The sequence below is a fragment of the Watersipora subatra genome, chromosome 3, assembly GCF_963576615.1.
Source record: "Watersipora subatra chromosome 3, tzWatSuba1.1, whole genome shotgun sequence".
NCBI classification, from domain to species: Eukaryota; Metazoa; Bryozoa; class Gymnolaemata; order Cheilostomatida; family Watersiporidae; genus Watersipora; species Watersipora subatra.
The window spans coordinates 13,742,208-13,762,172 of NC_088710.1; the positions used below are offsets into that span (position 1 = coordinate 13,742,208).

The following is a 19,965-nucleotide window of genomic DNA, read 5'->3' on the forward strand; positions in this document are numbered from 1 at the left end:
TCTGTCATATTGGTTCAAGAAAAGCAGGATTGTTATCAGCACTTGATAATTAGTTACTGTGACTCGCAATCATATGAGACAACTTCATTATTTTGAAAGAGCATACTGGTAAAAATTGACGCATAATCAGAACTAGTTCACATTAATCATGTTGGAGTTATTTCCTTTTGGTAGTAATGCCTAACGCCATAGAGTATTTCACGTAAGTGGTTTGCGCTCTAAGTTTTGGTAACGTTACTTTCATCGTCATAGTATACAAATAGTCCGATTACTTTGAACGGAGTTTTTCAATACACTGCGCGTAAATGTCTAGTGGGTCAAATATGGTGGATAGCTACAATTGTAAACAACGTGCTGGTTAATGTAGTAATAGCTGTTTGTGATTATTTAAGGTGGCACACGAGACAAACAACCATATTCAAACGGAAAGTACAACTGTTTTTGACAATGATTTAGTACGTATCATATACATCAATTCAGCATTATGGGCTGTGGCGCTAGTGCTCAACTTAAAGTGAAGAAGAATCGGGTGGACCCTGATATATCTAATAATCAGGAATCGCCATGCGACAAAATGATGATTAAACAAAAAATTGGTGCTTCTCCGCTTCTCAAAAATAAATCATTAAACATTGCTGACAAATCTGAGCAGCATGCAAAGACTGGAGAAGAGCCAGCACATCCGTTACCTGAAGGAGACTATGGAGATATGAAACTGGGAATTACGGTTTGTTAAACTGTTAGCCTAGTATTTGCTAATGAATACGCAAAAGCTGAATATCTACTTAAGATCATTTAGTGCACTCGAAGTTCAATTCATAGTACTATTAGTATTAATACTAAAGCTTGAAGCACCCTAGCTGTCTACTCGCTCTGCTAAAAGCTTTAAAGGTTATTTCATAGAACCTTTTGTAGTCTTGCCGTTCGTCAATGACGAATTAGTTTAGCAAACCAGTCACCTTTGTAGTTCAACTCTGTTACTTTGCTATTGTTAAGTGTAAAATTGAACTAGCAAAAACAGTTGAGCTAACCTTCACGTGTTGTATTATTTTACAAGCTTAGTCGCGGTAGACAGTACATAACAAATGCTTGTTGGTGTTTCCTGGATAGAATTGTTAGAATACGATGGAAATTCTTATTAGCAATTTTAAACCGATGACTGTGGTAGATATTTCAAGCAGTGGTGTAGTGCTAGTCACTTCTATCATTCACCTTTGCATTGCCCAGGGGGGCTATTCCAATAATATAAATGCCGATAGTTTTGCTCACACATTGGCCTCTGATACTCATAATCACCGAATCTTTTAACTATTTGGTTCAATGTTACAACGAATTGAGTTTTCAAGCTACAGCAACAAATGCAAAAAAGTTAACAAATTTTTCTTCTTTTGTAACAAGCTGATAGCTACAAATATATTTATAAAAAGTAACCTTAAGCTCTATTAATATGTTCAACTTTGTCTGAATTGTGTTAGTTAGCTCTTTGTAATACGAGAAGAGACATTCTAGCTGGCCAAGTAAGTCATGTGTCTACTTGTGTTTTACAGTAGCTATGTGATAATCGTTTCAGAGCAACTCTCTTCTTACAGAGTGGATCATTACAGAGTGAATGACATCACTATAAGATAGTCTGGTGAAACCAGAATTTTTTTATGTATCTGTTCATTTAAAACTTTCGAGTAAAGCCTAGAGTTGTCAGCTTTTGTATTTCATCAAATTTTATCTGCAGCGTGGCGATCAATTGAGTTTCACAATTTCCGAATTTGCAATTGCTCCAAATTCACAGTTTTGTGCAATAGTTTCTTTGCTGTTCTAACATAATGCCAATTTAGTGGATCTGCGCACTACTCTCTATTAAGAATAAGCATTTCTACCAACAGGTTGGCTTTCATTTGCACTTCAAAACTATGGATGTTGTTACTGCAGTAAGAGGTTCAGGTGTAGCCATTTATATTGCATTATGTTTGCAAATGCCATCGCTTAACATTGCCCAATTCATCGGCTCTATATGTTAGATATATTATATTAACAACACTGTTCTACGAAATTCTTTATCAAAATGCTGACCGTGGTAGGAAATACTGTATATCATCCATTGGCTGCAAAGGTTCTAGTTTGCCCTGGGACGATACCCAAAAGTCTTTGTCTTGATGTGTTTTCCTTTTACCGTTTTGTAAGGCTGTTGAGATCTTCCGATCTGAGGCTAATATATATATATATATGAAGTAATGTAGTGAAAACACTAGCACATACAAACCATGGCTGTTTTGAGACAGTTACATATAATGGGAGATTGACAAGAGCAGTTAAATACTTTGATATTTTTTAGGTTTTGAGTGTTTACGTCATTATATAGAACTTTTTTGTTATTGAGACTGGCTCCCAGTTAGCTTTAGTTCTCTACTAGCTTTTCCATACTGGTCTTTTGTAGAATGTTGAGGCAGACATTTTTATGATTTTCTTTATATCAGAATTGAAAGTAATTCTATGAAAATGAGACATACTTGCTATCATAAAATGGTATGGACAAATGACTACTGCCCATTTCTGTAAACAAATAACATGCAATTCTCTCTCAATCCAAAAGAGACATTCATGTAACTTTTACTACATACTATATCTGTCTATCCTGTTAGTTTTAGGCTACACCCAATTTGTGGCATGTATCTCTGGATAGGCAGTTTCTCTCCCTGACTAATTTCATAGTTTTTTTCATTTGCCGAAAAACAGGAGTAAAGGCTATGTTGTCTGTTTTCTAGGATGCGGAGAAGTTTCAAATGGTTCTAGACAGTCTTGAGCCAGGGGAACTCTTCTGTGACTCTGAGTTTGAGACCGATGAACATGCCATCTATTACAACGATGAGAGCAGTGGCTATGCTGATAGAATAGAATGGCTGAGGCCAAAGGTAGGAACACAGGCTATTGCTAGCAGCTGTGGACAATAGTTTCTTTATTTGCGACGAATTATTTTAAAAATTGTTATAAATGCTCATAATTTTCTCCTATTTGAATCATGAAAAACACAGATAGAGCATTAGCAATCGTCTGCGTGCGCTAGAGATATAAATGATAATTGCGTTTCTATAAAAAAGTGTTCTTCTCTTATCATAGTTTTTGAAAGCTTCTCAGTTTGCTAGTTTCAGGCAATGTGGTCTTATCATTGCTGAACATCATTGGCCGATTTGTTGATCTGCGCAATAGATGAGACCACCCACGGTGTTAGCGTAATATATAGCTTTGGTACTGTCAATGTTTGAGATTGGCTGCAATACACGGACTATTGGGCTTTTGTTTAGTTTCATCTCGTCTGAGTGCCAGAGCCATTGTCTTTATCTATACTCGTTAGCTTGATCATTGGAGCGCTTTAAATTGGTGCAATTATTAAAGACATGATTGGTCCGTTTTGGCTTTTATGTCTTTTACGTCTTATCGATATGAAAAAATTGTGTTTTTAAGTGCGTTTAGAGATGATTATGTACAGATGACTAAAGGTGGCTGAGCAGGCCACTCCTTACATGGCTAGAACTTCACTTTTGATGGTTTCATTGACCAGTAAAACTTGTCGATATCTTACTCGCAAAGCTGTATATAAAATCATGACTTTTTGCAAATACCTGCAGCGCTTGTATGTTGCCCGATGAAGTTGTATGCTGAATGATGGTTTCAATTATTATTTTCTATTTTCCTAAGACTTGCACATACAGACGTATCACCTTTGTTAAAAAACCCATTTCGTCATTGTGCGTGTCATTGTGTGACAAAATCGCCCAAAAATGTGGAAACACACTTTTTGGAGGATTTTGTCTAAACTTCACAAGGATATGCTCGGTGCCTTCTGCCAGGTCGCCAAAGTATTTCATTTCAAAACTCCGTCTGATTCCTGAGACTCTTAACCACCTATCTGATTAGAAGCTCCTGAATGTTTGCCCTCAATTAACATGTTCATGGATTGTTGTGAAAGCTGTGTAATGATTTGGGTTGAAAATCTACATGCCTGCTGCGGGCTATCTGATCATAAATGTGAGAAATCCCAGGAAACTCCTGGCTCAAGGCTAGTTTTTAGTGATCCTGTTCAGATGCAGAAAAGTGCACTTCTTTTTAACAGTATTAATATTAGAAACGTTAAATGAAAAACTGTGGCCATATTGCCTATGCTGTCGACGGCATACACTAAACTGATACGTGCTTGTATTGACGTTAAACACTGGCTTCGGTATCAACTTTTTTTAAAGGTTTTTCTCAAAAAAGTACATTAGAATCAGATTTTTATATATAATTAGTAATATATAATATATTATACTATATAAATAATATAGTATAATATATATAAATCATATATATTTAATAGCAATACGCTTCGCTGTAACAAATTACTTATATTTAGAACTTTACCCCACTATAGTAGTAGTCAATATAGAGTATAGGCTTACTATATTTATAAACAACAAACAAACAGTTCTCCATTGTATAATTCTCAGCAAGTGACCCTCAATTGACTGTTAAATTCCTGTAGTCACATTGGAAACTTGTCGACGGGTTTTGTTAGTATTGATGTGACATTTTCTTGATTTAGCCAATTACTGCTTGTAAATGTCAAGCTCTATGATGACAAATGCTACAAGTGGCAAATCAATACCATCGTTAGTCGTAAAACTCTCCTCATCAATTGATGCGTAAATTAGAGAAATTTAATGTCTGTACGGATACACGCTGCGAGAATACGAGAAGCTCTGACCGATTGTGAACTTTACACATTTGCCATATCTATGTTATATACTATAATACCCTTTAGTTGACTACTGTAAAACAAGAAGCTACAAGTCTTCTGACGCTAGAAAAAAATCCACCTTCAGCCAGTTCGAGAGGAAAGTAATGACTGAATGAAGTTATTATCTTTAGTTCTTATTGAACAAAAACTTCATCCTAATTTTTTTGTCTGGTCAAATCTGTGTATTCCCACGATGATCGTTATCGTTGAATAGGACGCGAATAGTTTAGGCACGTAATTTGACGTAATTGCGAGCGGCGTGGTGGAGTCGGTGCCAATAGTCAGTCAACTGTCCAAGGCAGCAATAGCGGGTTGAAAGGTTTCGTGTCATTTGCCGTTTTGTACGGCTTACAATGGGGCCAACTGTTGAACTCCAGTCTTAGCCCGTAAGTCTTTCATGGAATCACAGTTAGACAAACATAGTCAAAAACTAGAGCTACTATATGCAAATAAACAAGTGCTGCTAGGGAGAATGATGACATATTTAATGCATGCTGTTAGGTTATGAATTGAGGATTGTAATGGTGTACCTGTAACAGAGATTCTAAAATGAAATTTTCATAAGAACCTTGATTTGTAACTAAGAAAGATAGTTCTATGTCTTGTCATAGAGTTACTCGCTAGTACCTTATGATTATTGTCTCACCAGTAACCTTTTTTGTTTTTTCAATTCTCACAGGTGTGCACAACTCTCATGTTTATTCACCGTGTAAGAAATAACATTTCTCTTGTCTTTTACTATAGGATATCGTAGAGGAACCTCACTTGCTCATTGATGGTATGAGTAAAGACGATATCAAGCAGGGAACTCTGGGAGATTGCTGGTTCCTCTCTTCGTGTGCTGCAGTCTCTCGTGAGGAAAGGTTTATGAGTCGAGTAAGTTTATTGGTTTGGACTAGTTTGGACTAGTTTGGACTAGTTTGGACTAGTTTGGACTAGTTTGGACTAGCGAATCTGAGAGCATTTTCATATTGAACACACTGTTAAACATACTTGAAATCAGTTGTCGACAAATCAGATGAACTTATCTGAATTGACAACCAATCGCAGTCCTCTCTAACACGCCTGTCTAAAGACAAGTAAAAATAACTTTCTTTTGCTCATTGCTTCAAAATATATGATGTAAGATGATTTCAGAACGAAAAGACAGCTTTCTAGAAACACCCAATAAGTTAGCCAATCAACATGTGAGTTTCTTATCAAATTTACTTTTACATTAGTCTGTTGAAACTCGAGCGGGTTGGGCTGCGGAATACCAGCTCTTGCTTACACAAATAATAACTCTTTCTAAACTTGTCAAAAATGGTAGCCAAAGTAGCCACCATTGCAATGGTGGTCATATTGCCCATAGACAGTTTATAAAATGGAATATCAGCCTAAGGAAATTTTCTTCAAAAAATCTATTATGTTTGTCTGCTGCCTGTAGCTGTGAAATACTTGTGACTTGTTTAAAATTCTGATAGGAAAAGCATAATTGGAGATTGCTGTTTTGGTTTACTAATAATTGCGTATTTTACTTGTAGAATTTATAACAGGCAGCCTCTGAATCTTAAAGATCTACTTTAACTTGGCTACCGATATTTATTGTTTGACACTTTAACATTTTATTTATTTAAAATTTTAAATCTAACTCATCATGCACTGTAAAAATCTAACTTATCATGTACCCTACAGGATGACAATATTCGATAGATTTAATAATTTGCGAGTTTGCGTACATTCAAATCCGCGAATTATTAAAATCTGCAAATAATTGGTTTTATTTTTAACACAAGGGAGAATAACTACCACTTCAAATTAAAAACTAGCCGCTAGGCAGAGTTAGCAAACGTAGCTGAGTTCCAAACTCTTAAAATCTCCGCCGAGACTTTGACTTAAGCCCATTGCCAATGCATCACACTTCTTTACAAAATTTTTCAAGGTTATCACAAGTTATTCAGAATTCGGCATGGCATTTTTATCGAAAAAACTCTCCTGCAGTTCTTTACCCTGAAAAAGCTCATAACTTTCCACAAGTTGTTGGTTTACCAAAAGCCTCCATATCAATAAATATTCATAAAACCTCTGGATGCTGCCAAAAATTTATAGCTTAGCATGATCGACATTAATTTCTCAGTTAAATAGAAACCTAAAAACGTGGTATACATATGTGAAGGTTTCACTTTATTGCTAGCTACTTTCACAGATTATTTTATTCACGAATGTGTTCATCCGCAAATAATTTGGTCAGCGAATATGCTTGAAAAACCATTTGCGCAAAGTTTAACTCCCCAAATAATTTCATCCTGTTGGGTACTGTAAAAATCTAACGCATCATGTACTGTAGAAACCTAATACATCACGTACTGTAGAAATCTAACACATCATGTACTGTAGAAATCTAACACATTATGTACTGTAGAAATCTAACACATCATGTACTGTAGAAACCTAACACATGTACTGTAGAAACCTAACACATCATGTACTGTAAAAATCTAACACATCATGTACTGTAGAAATCTAACACATCATGTACTGTAAAAACCTAATACATCATGTACTGTAGAAACCTAACACATCATGTACTGCAGAAACCTAACACATCATGTACCGTAGAAACCTAATACATCATGTACTGTAGAAACCTAACACATCATGTACTGTAGAAATCTAACACCTCATGTACTGTAGAAACTTAATACATCATATACTGTAAACATCTAACATATCATTTGCCGTAAAAATCTAATACATCAAGTACTGTAAAAACATGTTAACTGCCCAACAGTTTAAAATAAAAAGAGCATTATCAAAAATATATTTGTTTGATTTTTAAGATTGATTATATACCGAGATTCGAAGTTGTTTTAATTGTTGTCAATAACGATATATTGTAAAAAAAGTACATTTATTACTTCATATCTCTAGTTCCACTTATAAAAGGTATAATAAAGGCAGAAATATAACAAAATTTAAGCATAATTATTAGTCGGTATGCCACATGTTTCTGTATAAAATTTGACAGTTGTAATGCATAAATTAACAAAAATTTGTATTTCGAATGTCCAGGACAATAATATTTAAGTACACTGTACAGCCACTATATTCAATATTTTATTCCACTTGGTTGTTTTGAAGATCTAGCTTAACTTCTGAGGAGTTATCACCTCTCATTTATTAAATGACAAGATAAAACTTTTTCTTGGAAGCAAAAGATCAAACGTAACTTGGGAGAATTGCTAGAGTTGCCTATCATCGTAAAATCTGAGATAATAAATATGGGCTTTAATATTAATATATGTATATACACTTATACTTTCACTGGGCAATCTATATTCATTTTTATAAAAAAATGGTTATGTTATACTTATAGTGCCACAAAAGATAAATAAAAAGAAAAGTAATACATAAAATTTTTCTATATATTAACGCTTTTCCTCAGAAAAAAAAAATTGTATTTTATTATATAGGGATGATTTGCTCTAAAAATCAAGCTAAAAATTTATTTATTACAAATTGTAATTTGTTAAAGCTTTATCTGGGTAAGTTTCACATAGAGCTTTTCAGCCATAGTCACTATTGGTTGTATATTATGACGGTTTCCATTGTCACATTTTCCTATTGACTAAATTTACAAGAAAACCTCTAGTATTTACATTGTAAGGGAATTATGCTCTCTTACAGATCTGTCCCAATGACTTCCCACTGAGTGGTGAAGGCTACCGTGGTGTAGCACACTTCTGTTTCTGGCGATTCGGCAACTGGGTAGATGTCTATGTGGATGACAGGCTGCCGACAAGAGATGGCCAGCTAGTCTTTGCTCACTGCGAAACAAAAGAGGAATTCTGGGTAGCACTTATTGAGAAGGCCTATGCTAAGTGAGTGAACACACTTCTGACTCCTTGAATTTGTTCAACTCTAACAACACTGAATTTCCGTTTTATTCATATGCCTGCTTGTCCTGTTAAACAAGTCTGTCTTTCTCGTTGTGATTGGTTTTACATGAAAATATGCTTGGCTATTCAAAGTAGACATTGTTTGGATTCGCTATTGCATATGATGTAACATTGTGCAGTGATCAACTTAACCCACATATTATATTATTAGTCAAATGCTGACAGAATCGTTCCTGCCGATAATTGGCCAAGAGAGTGCCTGCTGCGGCAGGCACTCTCTTGGTTGTTGTTGTGCTGATGGGTGCTGTTAGTTTACCTGCTAAACAGGAAATAGGTGAGACTCTATGTCAGAATTTTTGCTGTGTTGTCTCCTCAACTTCAGCATACACTGCATGTCACTTCAGAGTGTATCGTTCATTAAATGTAACTGGTAGTTTTAACTTGACTCTTTTAACTAGACTTCAAGTTTATGGCTGTCCACTAAAGTTAGTAGTCAAGATAAGTATCTAATCGGTTTCCTAAAGCACTTATTAAAAGATGATGTGTTCAATTATATACATTTATATAATTGAAACTATATACATGTATATTATTTAACACATATAAATTAACACATATAAATATAAATTAACACATTTCTCAGCAACATCAATTCTGTTAGGTTGAACAAAATTAATCACAACTATTTATTGCTACGGTCTCTCAGTTTGTCATTGTGATCAACTTTTTGAGTAAATCTATTTTAAAATTACTTATTATGAGATCACTCATTGCAAAAAACTGCTTACAATGCCAACATTTCCTAGGTCACTTTTCACAAGCTTATTCACTGGAAGGTCACCTAAGACAATTGGTTACTGCTTCAAAGGTCACGCATGCCATTTCAATGTCATTCTTTTTTACAAAGGTACACATAAAAATTCACTGATTCAAAGCCAATCATCTAATACGATTTATCTCAAAATTATTTTTTGTAACTATGCTATATACTAACAAATATTTAGCGGCAAACCAATTCATCCCAAGGTAATTTACTACAAAGTCACCCTCCCACAAGGTCACCCATCACTAAGATGGGCATAACAAAATAACGCATCACAAAGTCAGTAATCACAAGGTCATTCACAAGTAGGTCACTCTCTACAAGGTCACTAATCATAAAATCATTCACAAGGAGGTCACTCTCCGCAAGTTCACTAATCATAAGGTCATTCACAAGTAGGTCACTCTCCACAAGTTCACTAATCATAAAGTCATTCACAGTAGATCACTCTCGGCAAGGTCACTAATCATAAGATCATTCACAAGTAGGTCACTCTTCACAAGGTCACTAATCACAAGGTCATTCACAAGTAGGTCACTCTCCGCAAGTTCACTAATCATTAGGTCATTCACAAGTAGGTCACTCTTCACAAGGTCACTAATCACAAGGTCATTCACAAGTAGGTCACTCTCTACAAGGTCACTAATCATAAAATCATTCACAAGGAGGTCACTCTCCACAAGTTCACTAATCATAAAGTCATTCACAGTAGATCACTCTCGGCAAGGTCACTAATCATAAGATCATTCACAATGTCACTCTTCACAAGGTCACTAGTCACAGGGTCATTCGCAAGTAGGTCACTCTTCGCAAGGTTCACTAATCATAAGATCATTCATCACAAGGTCACTTACTACCAGGTCATTCTTCACAAGGTCACTTACTACAGGATTACTCACCTCAAGGTCATTCGTCAAAGGGTCACTCAACTACAAGGTCACTCATAACTAGGTCATTTACCACCAGGTCATCGTAAATTTGCTTGCTCTCATGTCATTTAGCAACAGTCAATCACAACTGATCACTTTCAACAAGATCACGCAAGGCATGAGTTGCTAGGTCACTCAGACAAAGCTATAACATTCAGTCCAAGGTCGCTCGAGCATACCATGACAGAAGTCATGTTATTCAGTTGGTAAACGCTAATGATGTCTACATAACATGCAGGTTGCACGGGTCATACGAGGCCATTGAGGGAGGACAGACTATGGATGCCCTTGTAGATCTCACTGGTGGCCTAGCAGAGAGATATGAAATAAAGGGAGTCGACCCGTCTTTTTACAAACACATACTTTCAGCTAACAAAGCTGGTTCATTCATCGCTTGCTCAAGAAAGGTAATTCTTCATATTTATGAAATGAACTTATTTTAATACTTTGTGGGAAATATAATAGGGTAAAGCTTTTTCAAGGTGAAACTTTTATCCTTGTTTACTTCTTAGTAGCTAGTGGCTTGAGGCCCTGTATATGCAATAGCCTTAGAATCTTAAACTGTGTACACACTAGCTTCGAATCTTAAATGTATGTACACTAGCATTGTGACCTTAAGCTATGTTTGCATTAGCCTGGGAATCTCAAACTATGTGCACCTTAGCCGTTGGACTTGAAACAGTGTGTGCATTAGCCTTATAACCTGAAACCATGTGTGCGTTAGCCTGGAAACCTTAAACTGTGTATGCAATAGCCTTAGAATCCTAAAATGTTTATGTGTTAGCCTGAGAACCATGAACTGCGTATGTATTAGCTTTACTATTTTAAACCGTGTATACAACACTTAGGAACTTACACCACTGGCCTCATAATCTTAAATTGCATCTAGACTAGCTCATTCTGCGCTAACCACAGTGGCTTGAGAGCAACCATTTTGAGATTGGACACTTTGAGATGAAAATAATCACTGAATCAAATTAATATCTTTCATCTAGACGACAAAATTTATTCAATATTTTCTTTGTTTCGTCAAACATTTTTATTGCTATGGTGATTGTTATTATTGAGAAGGTTTTATCCACTTTCACATTGAATGTTACTGTAGGGAGACTGGAAAAACTCAAACCAAGCCGAAGCAAATGGTTTGGTGGCTGGTCATGCCTACACTGTGACAGACGCAGTCAAGGTTCGACATAAGATGGGTACTGAGAAATTACTGCGTATACGAAACCCATGGGGAAATGAAACGGAGTGGAAAGGTGCCTGGAGTGATAAGTAAGTTTTTCAAAAGTTGGGACCATAAGCTACTTTCTTGATTCTAGTTTCTAGCTAGAACATAGGCTAGGTTTTGATTGATTCTTTGGGCTTCACAATGGTTGCTACCAACATACATATAAGCGCTCTATTTGGTTCGCTCGTCAGAAACACGCATAACAAACATGGCTTTTATTTATCTATCTAAAATATTGTTTTCAGAATGATATACTGGCTAATGAATGCCAGCATTGCTCTGATAATAAAAAAGTTTTTGCTTAGAAAATTCTTTTTAATTGGCTAAGTTTCCTTGCCCAATGAATTTGAGTAACTTAAGCTAGTAACTTAAGCTAGTAACTTAAGCTAGTCTATATCTTTACTATAATAAGAGCCGTGTCCATCCCTCTGAAGCCAGTGTTAAGCCTGATTTCCATATACGTCGCAAAGCACCGGCCACGGCACCACAGGCTATTAGCTGTGAAATGGGAATGTACGCGCCGGGAACCGCCGAGGATCGCTGGTAGTAGCTGGCGGCAACGCAACTGTTTAGCGCTGCTCAAATTTCGCAAAAGGCCGCAGGTAAAATCTTCCCGAAATGCACTGTATGGGTAAAGGTCACCATTATAGCAACGGCATGGCGAACGATCATTTTATTTGATTACGCAATTATGTTTACGATATTCTTAACGATGTTGCTTTTGTGAACAGATGCCACCGAGCCTAGTGTCGCAAGTGTTTTGCTGCGCATGTTACCGCCGGAGTCTCACAATCGATATGGGAACCAGGCTTAAGAAAAAAAGATTCATTCAATCAGGATCTTTAACCATTCTGTTTTAGCCAGACAGCATTAAAACTGCATAATAAATATGTGCGCAATTATTCTGAAGTATTGCCAGTTGAGCGTAGCGTAGTGGTTAGCTCGCCTGTCTGCAGAACTGGAGGTTTTGTGTTCAATTCTGGTGCAGTGTATAATTTTCGTTCCTAGATTTTCTTGTTATAACTAGACATACAAACGACAGGTAGACAAAAACTCAGATTTATATACATGTATATATAGATGATTATTATGAGGAAACAAAATGTTTAACCTGTTTTATTGCGGTGTAATTTTATTGATAGTTTAAGGTTTCTGTGAAAGGGGTCTACGACTAGCATTAACTTATCACGGTCCATCAAAAATGTCTTTAAAACAATTGATTAAATAATATTGAGAGTTTGTATAGGATATTAACTATACAATCTTGTTGTAGTCATCAATATGAAGTTGTTTTTCTTGATTTGTAGTAATCAAGGGAAACTATTGTATACACAGCTCTAGTGGATGAACTTCCATTCCTATAAAAATAGTTTTGACCTAATCTTAGTGTAATCTAATCTTAGTGTCTAAGCCCTAGTGTATGAAACTCTATTGATAAAGAAATTGCCTTGAACCTATCCTTAGCTCTAATGTGTGAACCTCTAATGCTTTAAAAATATCCTTGACCTTAGCTCTAGTTTGTTCACTTGTAATGCTATAGAAATAACTTTGGTCTTAGCTTTGGTATATGAATCTCTATAGCTATAAGTTTGTGTATGAATCTGTGCTATAGTAATAGTCTTGACCTTAGCCTTAATTCTAGTGCTTGAACCCCTATTGCTACATAAAGACTCTCGGTTTTAGCCTTAGTAAATATTAGTGACCATTGGCAATGTGCCATCTTGAACGTAAATGAAGGATATAAGTTGTGGTCAGAGGCTTTGTCAGCACATCACGAGGCTAATGTGTATCCCTCAGTTAGTGCAGAATATATGTATATGGCTCTATGATATATGGCTCTATGATATATGGCTCTATGATATATGGCTTTATGATAAATGGCTCTAGGATATATGACTCTATGGTATATGGCTCTATGATATATGGCTCTACGATATTTGGCTCTATGATATATGGCTCTATAATATATGGCTCTATGATATTTGGCTCTATGATATATGGCTCTTTGATATATGGCTCTATGATATTTGGCTCTATGATATATTGCAGACAATGCTACTCGCTTACACGTGTAAAAATAATCACACAATTATACAACAAGGAACTAATTCAGCTCTGATCAATGACAGCATGTTATTTGTAAGACTTTTGTTAGCTGAAATAATGAAAAAGAAGCCTTCTTCTCTTTCATTATCTGAGCATAGTATTGAAAACAGGTAAAGGCTCTTTATTAGTTCATTGTTGGAAATCTGCTTGCTTAGAATGCAAATGAACTACTTGCATGTGCTTATTCCAAGCATAGGCAAATCCTGAAGGATTTGTCTATGCTTGGAATATTGGCAATCTTGGACATATTTGGCTATGCTTGGACATATTTGGCAATCTTAGTATTTTCACATGTTAATCTCCATTATATCAATCATTTAATGAAAAACAATTCCCGTTTCATTGGTAATATAATATGTCTGGCCATTCTAATAGCAAACGTATAACCTGTCAATAAAGTTGCACATATTGTATAACTTGGTGTCATGTCAGCTAGAAATACCAGCTATAGAACACAACAGTGTAAGAGGTTACTTAATGGCTGCAATTTAACTACAAAGAATCCATAAAGGCTCCATAGAAAATAAAATAATTGCTAATCGATTCTACTTTGTCTGTCTCCGTGGGACTATAGTAAGTTTTTCCCATAGTTGGCAAAGGTCTGCATTTTGAAGAGCATAACTAACGCGTGCTATAGTAGAGGTGGAAATTCACTATTGATTCCATGACTGTATTACATTTGCCCCTGCAGCAATATTTTCTTTTGTTACAGCTGATAACAATAAAAACATATTTGTGAAAGTTGTGACTCGTATTTCACCTGATTGATGGCTTTATTGTCTGGTCATGAGTATGCCAAGATTAGCGGAGGTCAAAGGTTGCAAATATCTGGCTGTTGTATTTCTAGTGATGATCATTGGAATCTCTTGGATGAGGAAAAGAAGAAGAAAATAGCATTTACTAGCAAGGCAGATGGTGAGTTCTGGATGAGCTTCAGGGACTTCTGCATTCAGTTCCAGGAAATCACAATCTGTACTCTTGGACCAGACTTTGATGGAGATGGCAAGGGAGACCACCCAGGTTTGATTTTATCTTTTTACTCTGAAAAAGGTTGAAGAGAGGAGCTCTTTTGAGTTGTTCCATGTATTCCTTTATTTAATTACATGTGTTCTTGTCTAAATTCAATAAATAATAATATTTTGTATTTATTAATTTGTTGAACCAATGTTATTATATTTATAAGAAGTGGTCCTTATGTTTTACAAAGTGTAACATTGATGCCTATCTGTAAATACAAGAATGTCAGCAAGACCTCAACAAACTGTATCGAATTAAATAAATGCTGTGCTAATATACCATAGTGGTTTATAGGGAACTTGATGGATCATCTGCTGAGTCACTCCACACCATTATTCCTTTATCTTTACTATCACTATATTCGTTATTCATTGCAAAGCACAAACTTGTAAATGTGCATTTATGTTTTACAAATAGACATCTTTTTAGATATTAATACGTGGACATATTAATATGTGGGCATAGAATACTGTAATGTTTATGTGGAATTTGTGAAGTTACCTGCAGTAGTTCTGTTGCTCTCCTCATATACCGTCTAAAGGGGTTAAAAGGTCATGAATTATCTTTTGTTGTTGCATCCTGATAAAAAACACCCTACAAAGTTGTAGTGTTTAGGGTTTTCCTGTTTACCAGATCTCCATAGCTTATTGTAAACATGGTTTTATTCCTTCTGTGTATCTTGCAGGCCATGTAGAATTAATACGAGGGGAATGGACTCCAGGCTTGACAGCTGGTGGCTCCCGGAATGATCTAGAGTCATTTGCCAAGAATCCTCAGTATTTGCTTACCCTACATTCACCAGGTTCGCATCTGTAAATCACTTGATGGCTCAATCATTCAATGTGATTGTTTTTATGAAGATTTAATATTACTATAAAATAAGATATAGAATCTGTCTGAAGCAACGGTTGGAAGTTGGGGAAAAGGATTGCTTCATACAGGGCTCGAACTCATAACTTTCAGCATGGTAGACTGGCACTCTAACAACCGCACCAATCAACCACCTCTCGGCATTCCAGAATAATTGTACATATAGTTACTACACCTGACGATCTCTTCCGACACACTGCACTGCTAGGGTACTAGTAAAGTTCAAATTAGACAAATTAGTGATATAAAATATTAATTTTTTAATTTTCTCATGAACTGATTAGGTAGCATCGGGTTCACTGACACACACACACACTTATAGTACAAATCAATGTTTATGTATGCAAATCAGATTTGGGCCTCCAAAAGTTGTGGAAGGTGATCATACTTGTTGTTGTAGATGACTTTGACCCCCTCGTTGATGACCCTGATGCCCGCGGCAAATGTAGTGTGGTTATCGCTCTAATGCAGGAACATCGTCGGTCTCAGCGTCATCTTGGAGTAAAAACTCTACAAATAGGCTTTATTTTATACCAGGTTAGTAGTATTTACTAGCTGCATAGACTTATATAGCGCATTTTCAAATAGTCTCAATGTTTAACAACCTGTGGCTGTGGTTCACAGCAAACCTTCACTTATCACATTTAGTTCCACTTTCACAAGGACGTGTGCTGACCGCAAAAGAGAAAAAACTGACATGTGACAACCCCCCCTTTTTACATGCCTTAGGTTAGCCATAGTTTACTAGCTGCATTACCTGTACACGAAAACTTATTCAGGTACAGCAAGAGGTTTATTGAGAGTTGTCTTTCATACTGTAAAACAACTCCAAATATGCAATCTACTGTAATTGTTGCGCTGATCAGACTATGTATACACGTATGCTGTCATACATGTCAATAATGTTGGGGAAAACAATGAAAAAGCTACAATGTGTTTTACAGCTAGTCTATGATGCATCAGTCTCAAACCACTCAAATTGGAGTTGTCCTGTTTTTGTACAGAGAACTGATAATGAAATTGACATTTCTAGGCAAACTGAAGTTCTTCAAGCTGGCAGTATTGAAAAATTTTGCATTTTACAAGAAATTCTACGAAATACTTTGCTATTGCACTGCTGAGCTATCGCCAGCATTTATTGAATGGAGACTACTACATGCTTAAAACACTAATAATGGCTCACCATTTCTTTGTCTATAGCCTGTGTTTTGACATTGTATATACAAACAGTGCAGCAGTAATGTGGTTGTGTTGATAAAATTTATTATCAGCAAAATTTACATGTATAACACTACAGACAGTATGATGTCAAGGCAGATACAACATTAGCACCTTACAGTAATAAAACAACGCCAACATGATACCTTTTTAACGAGCAGAAACTGCTGAGCAAACGCGGCTACGACTAGAACAGGCCAGAACTGCTACTAAAAGTGTTTCTAAAAGTGAGTGAGATGGTGTGTTTTTTGTAATATACCCTGCTCTCTTTCTTCTCACCGTCGCCTATCGTAACACTCGGAGTATCCGTGCAAGTTCTGTATTAGCTGTAGTTCTGTAGTACACGTAGCTGGAAAAAAGTAAAAATGACTCAGCTGCGGAAGGAAATGCACATGTTTACTTTCACGAACAGTGGCAAATCCAACGTTTTTAAGTAGTGGAGGTGTGGCAATTCATAGACAATACAACATTGAATAAGAATAACTTACCTTTTTGAAGTATAAATTTAGTAGGTAAAACGCGAAAACAATTGTCTAGGTGGCTGCATGAAACAAACGTTCACGTGACCTTCCCTGTACATGTAAATATAAATATTTAGTAGTAAATATTAATTACATTTAATTTACTAATTAATTTATTTAATGAGTAGTAACTTTTATTTAATTTACTACTCTTATTTACTACTAATTTAATTTTACTACTCATATTAATTCAGTTCGCTTTGTATGACCGAATCAAGAAAAGGAAAGACTGCTCTGTAAGGCGGGCTAATACACACTCACGCACACACAAATATACAGATGCATTTTTTGCCGTTTATATAGTAGATGAGCCAGTTTGTATACAGTGATCTACTGTGTACCGCGGGATTACAGTGGAATTCGTTCCGGTGTTGGCTTACCAAGGCAAAAATGTCATTTTCGCCAAATTTGAATTTCGAAAGACGTTTTTATGATGCTGTATGTCGAAAAAATGCCGTAATGAAGGGGCAAAAAACATTGTGTTCCACATCGCAAGGCAAAAACAATGTAAAATAGTGACGCCGTAACCTGGAATGCACTGTATATGGATATGATTATGATTGGAATGTTTTAGGCTTGGTCACTCATCGTTTTAATGGTAAAAAGACGACTATTGTTCGATTGCGCATTCGAAATCTTAGTTGTGAATTATCGTTACCCATGAAGCATCGAAAAACAACAAATCAGTCTCCAGCACTGTTTACTTTTTTTTATTCAGGTTTTAATATCTGAATTTTGTAGGCTGATAGCTCACTTTTCTATTTGTTCAAATCGTTGTCAAATTTATGTTAGCGCTCCTACTCCCTCTATTTCACAAGTGATAAAAACTTGGTTATTGACTAATCTATAATGCACTGAAAGAGCGAAAGGTGATGCACAAAGTATACCTTGGAGTTACTAGCCTGCTGTTTATGACTAGCCCTGCCTCTTTTTTGTGAAACTCTGCTCATGTGAGAACGCTCGCAATGTTTTGTCGGTCTATGTGATTAGACTCAGAAATATTTTGTAGAAAGCGCCAGAGAGACAGATTCCAATAAAAATGTCCATAAATTAAGGTTCACCCACTTTGAGAGCTAGTTAAGCTATGGGTAATTGGTATTGTTTTAGGTCACAGACCCGGCCACACGATTAAAAACTAATCATTTTCGATACAAATACGATGCTGGTCGATCTGGTGTCTACATCAACTATAGGGAAGTGAGTAGCCGATTCGAACTCGATCCGGGACATTATGTCATCATTCCTTCAACATTCAGCAGCAACGATTCTGGATCATTCCTCATAAGGGCATTCGCACAGAAACAGTTCAGTTTGAGTGGGTGAGTATTCAACTGTGATATTTCACAGTCCGTTGTATGTATTTAGTGAACAGCTGTCTACTAGTGGTCTAGAACGCAAAAATGCAAAAAATAAAGCTGTATAAAAATAAATGTAAGAAACTAAATTATACGTAAATTAACTCGTTTTATACAGTAATAATCATTAAAAAGAATTTTTTTTCATTATTTTATCATAGACACTAATGACCTGAAGTGTAGGTTCATAGGTGAAGGTCATTACGAATATGTGAAGCATAACTTACTCTTAGTTAGATGATGTGATGTTTGAATTATTTAGTTTAGTTTACCTAGTTTACATATTTCTTGTTCCTTGTGTATTTTCTACATTTTATTTTTGTTTGCACCAACCTGATCTCTTATTAAACTATAATCTTTGGAGAACCTTTGATCATTGCTTCAGTTTCAAATATTTGATGAAATTTTGCTTGGTATGTTGAGGTAAATAAGCAGAGGTTTGATTGTACTAACCTGCGAGCCTCTCTGTCTATGTGTGATTTGTGGTATTGCACTATCAGACATCAGCTTGAGAACCTCCCAATACCTTACCATTAAACTGTAAATGCAGGTACTAATTTTTCATTTTACTTGTGTACGTGCCCGCACATTAATCGAGACTTTATTTTCCAGGCCTTTACGGTGATAAAGACGACTAAGGTTGTGATGCCAACTGAAACTAGATAATGCCAACTGTACCATGATGAACAATTGACTCTAATGACCAGAACCTGACTCTATGTGACGACTACAACCTTTAATGTTCATTCGATCATAATTGTTGAAATGTTGTGGAATGGCACGCAGTTGCTCATATTGAGTCGAAAAGTTATAGTATTTACACCATTCTTACACTCCTAATATCTACCACCAATTTGGCACTTGCTCAATTTCTTATGAGTTGTCTCATCCTTCTCAAAGTGTACCTAACTCCAAACAAACGAATGGCACTAGTCATAGCAGCTCATGCCAACATTGATTCATTAGGATATTGTATTATGCAACATTTTATATCTTGACTAAAATATGGAGTGTTTGATGCAATTCCATGTGTTCTTTGAAGTATGTTAGCCAGTTTTTCGAATCCTCTATTTAATCTCATACATACTTTACCATATTTTTCTATTATTTATATAACAAACGTCATACCACTGACATTCTTATTCTTTGATATGAAACCTGATTACATCTTTCTAGGTCTATGATAATACTAAACACCAGTATCATGATTTTTTCATGTATCAACTATTTTGTGATATGAAATTGACTT

The 19,965-nt window shown here is 35.8% G+C and overlaps 1 protein-coding gene across 1 annotated transcript; it reads left to right on the top strand.

Moving 5' to 3' along the window:
- Positions 1 to 461: 461 nt before the first annotated feature.
- Positions 462 to 19,906, top strand: LOC137390063 (calpain-A-like). The gene is made up of 11 exons (XM_068076305.1): positions 462 to 727; positions 2,760 to 2,906; positions 5,513 to 5,644; positions 8,435 to 8,628; positions 10,637 to 10,805; positions 11,504 to 11,673; positions 14,583 to 14,755; positions 15,438 to 15,554; positions 16,023 to 16,159; positions 18,469 to 18,680; positions 19,329 to 19,906. The coding sequence occupies exons 1-11, from the start codon at positions 485 to 487 to the stop codon at positions 19,339 to 19,341; spliced, it is 1,707 nt and encodes a 568-aa protein (XP_067932406.1). The 5' UTR covers positions 462 to 484; the 3' UTR covers positions 19,342 to 19,906.
- Positions 19,907 to 19,965: the final 59 nt, after the last annotated feature.

Coding starts and splice junctions, on each gene's coding strand:
- LOC137390063 (XM_068076305.1), top strand. CDS start 485: ATGGGCTGTGGCGCTAGTGCTCAACTTAAAGTGAAGAAGAATCGGGTG. Junction 10,806..11,503: donor TCATCGCTTGCTCAAGAAAG/GTAATTCTTCAT, acceptor ATGTTACTGTAG/GGAGACTGGAAAAACTCAAA. Junction 11,674..14,582: donor AAAGGTGCCTGGAGTGATAA/GTAAGTTTTTCA, acceptor TTGTATTTCTAG/TGATGATCATTGGAATCTCT.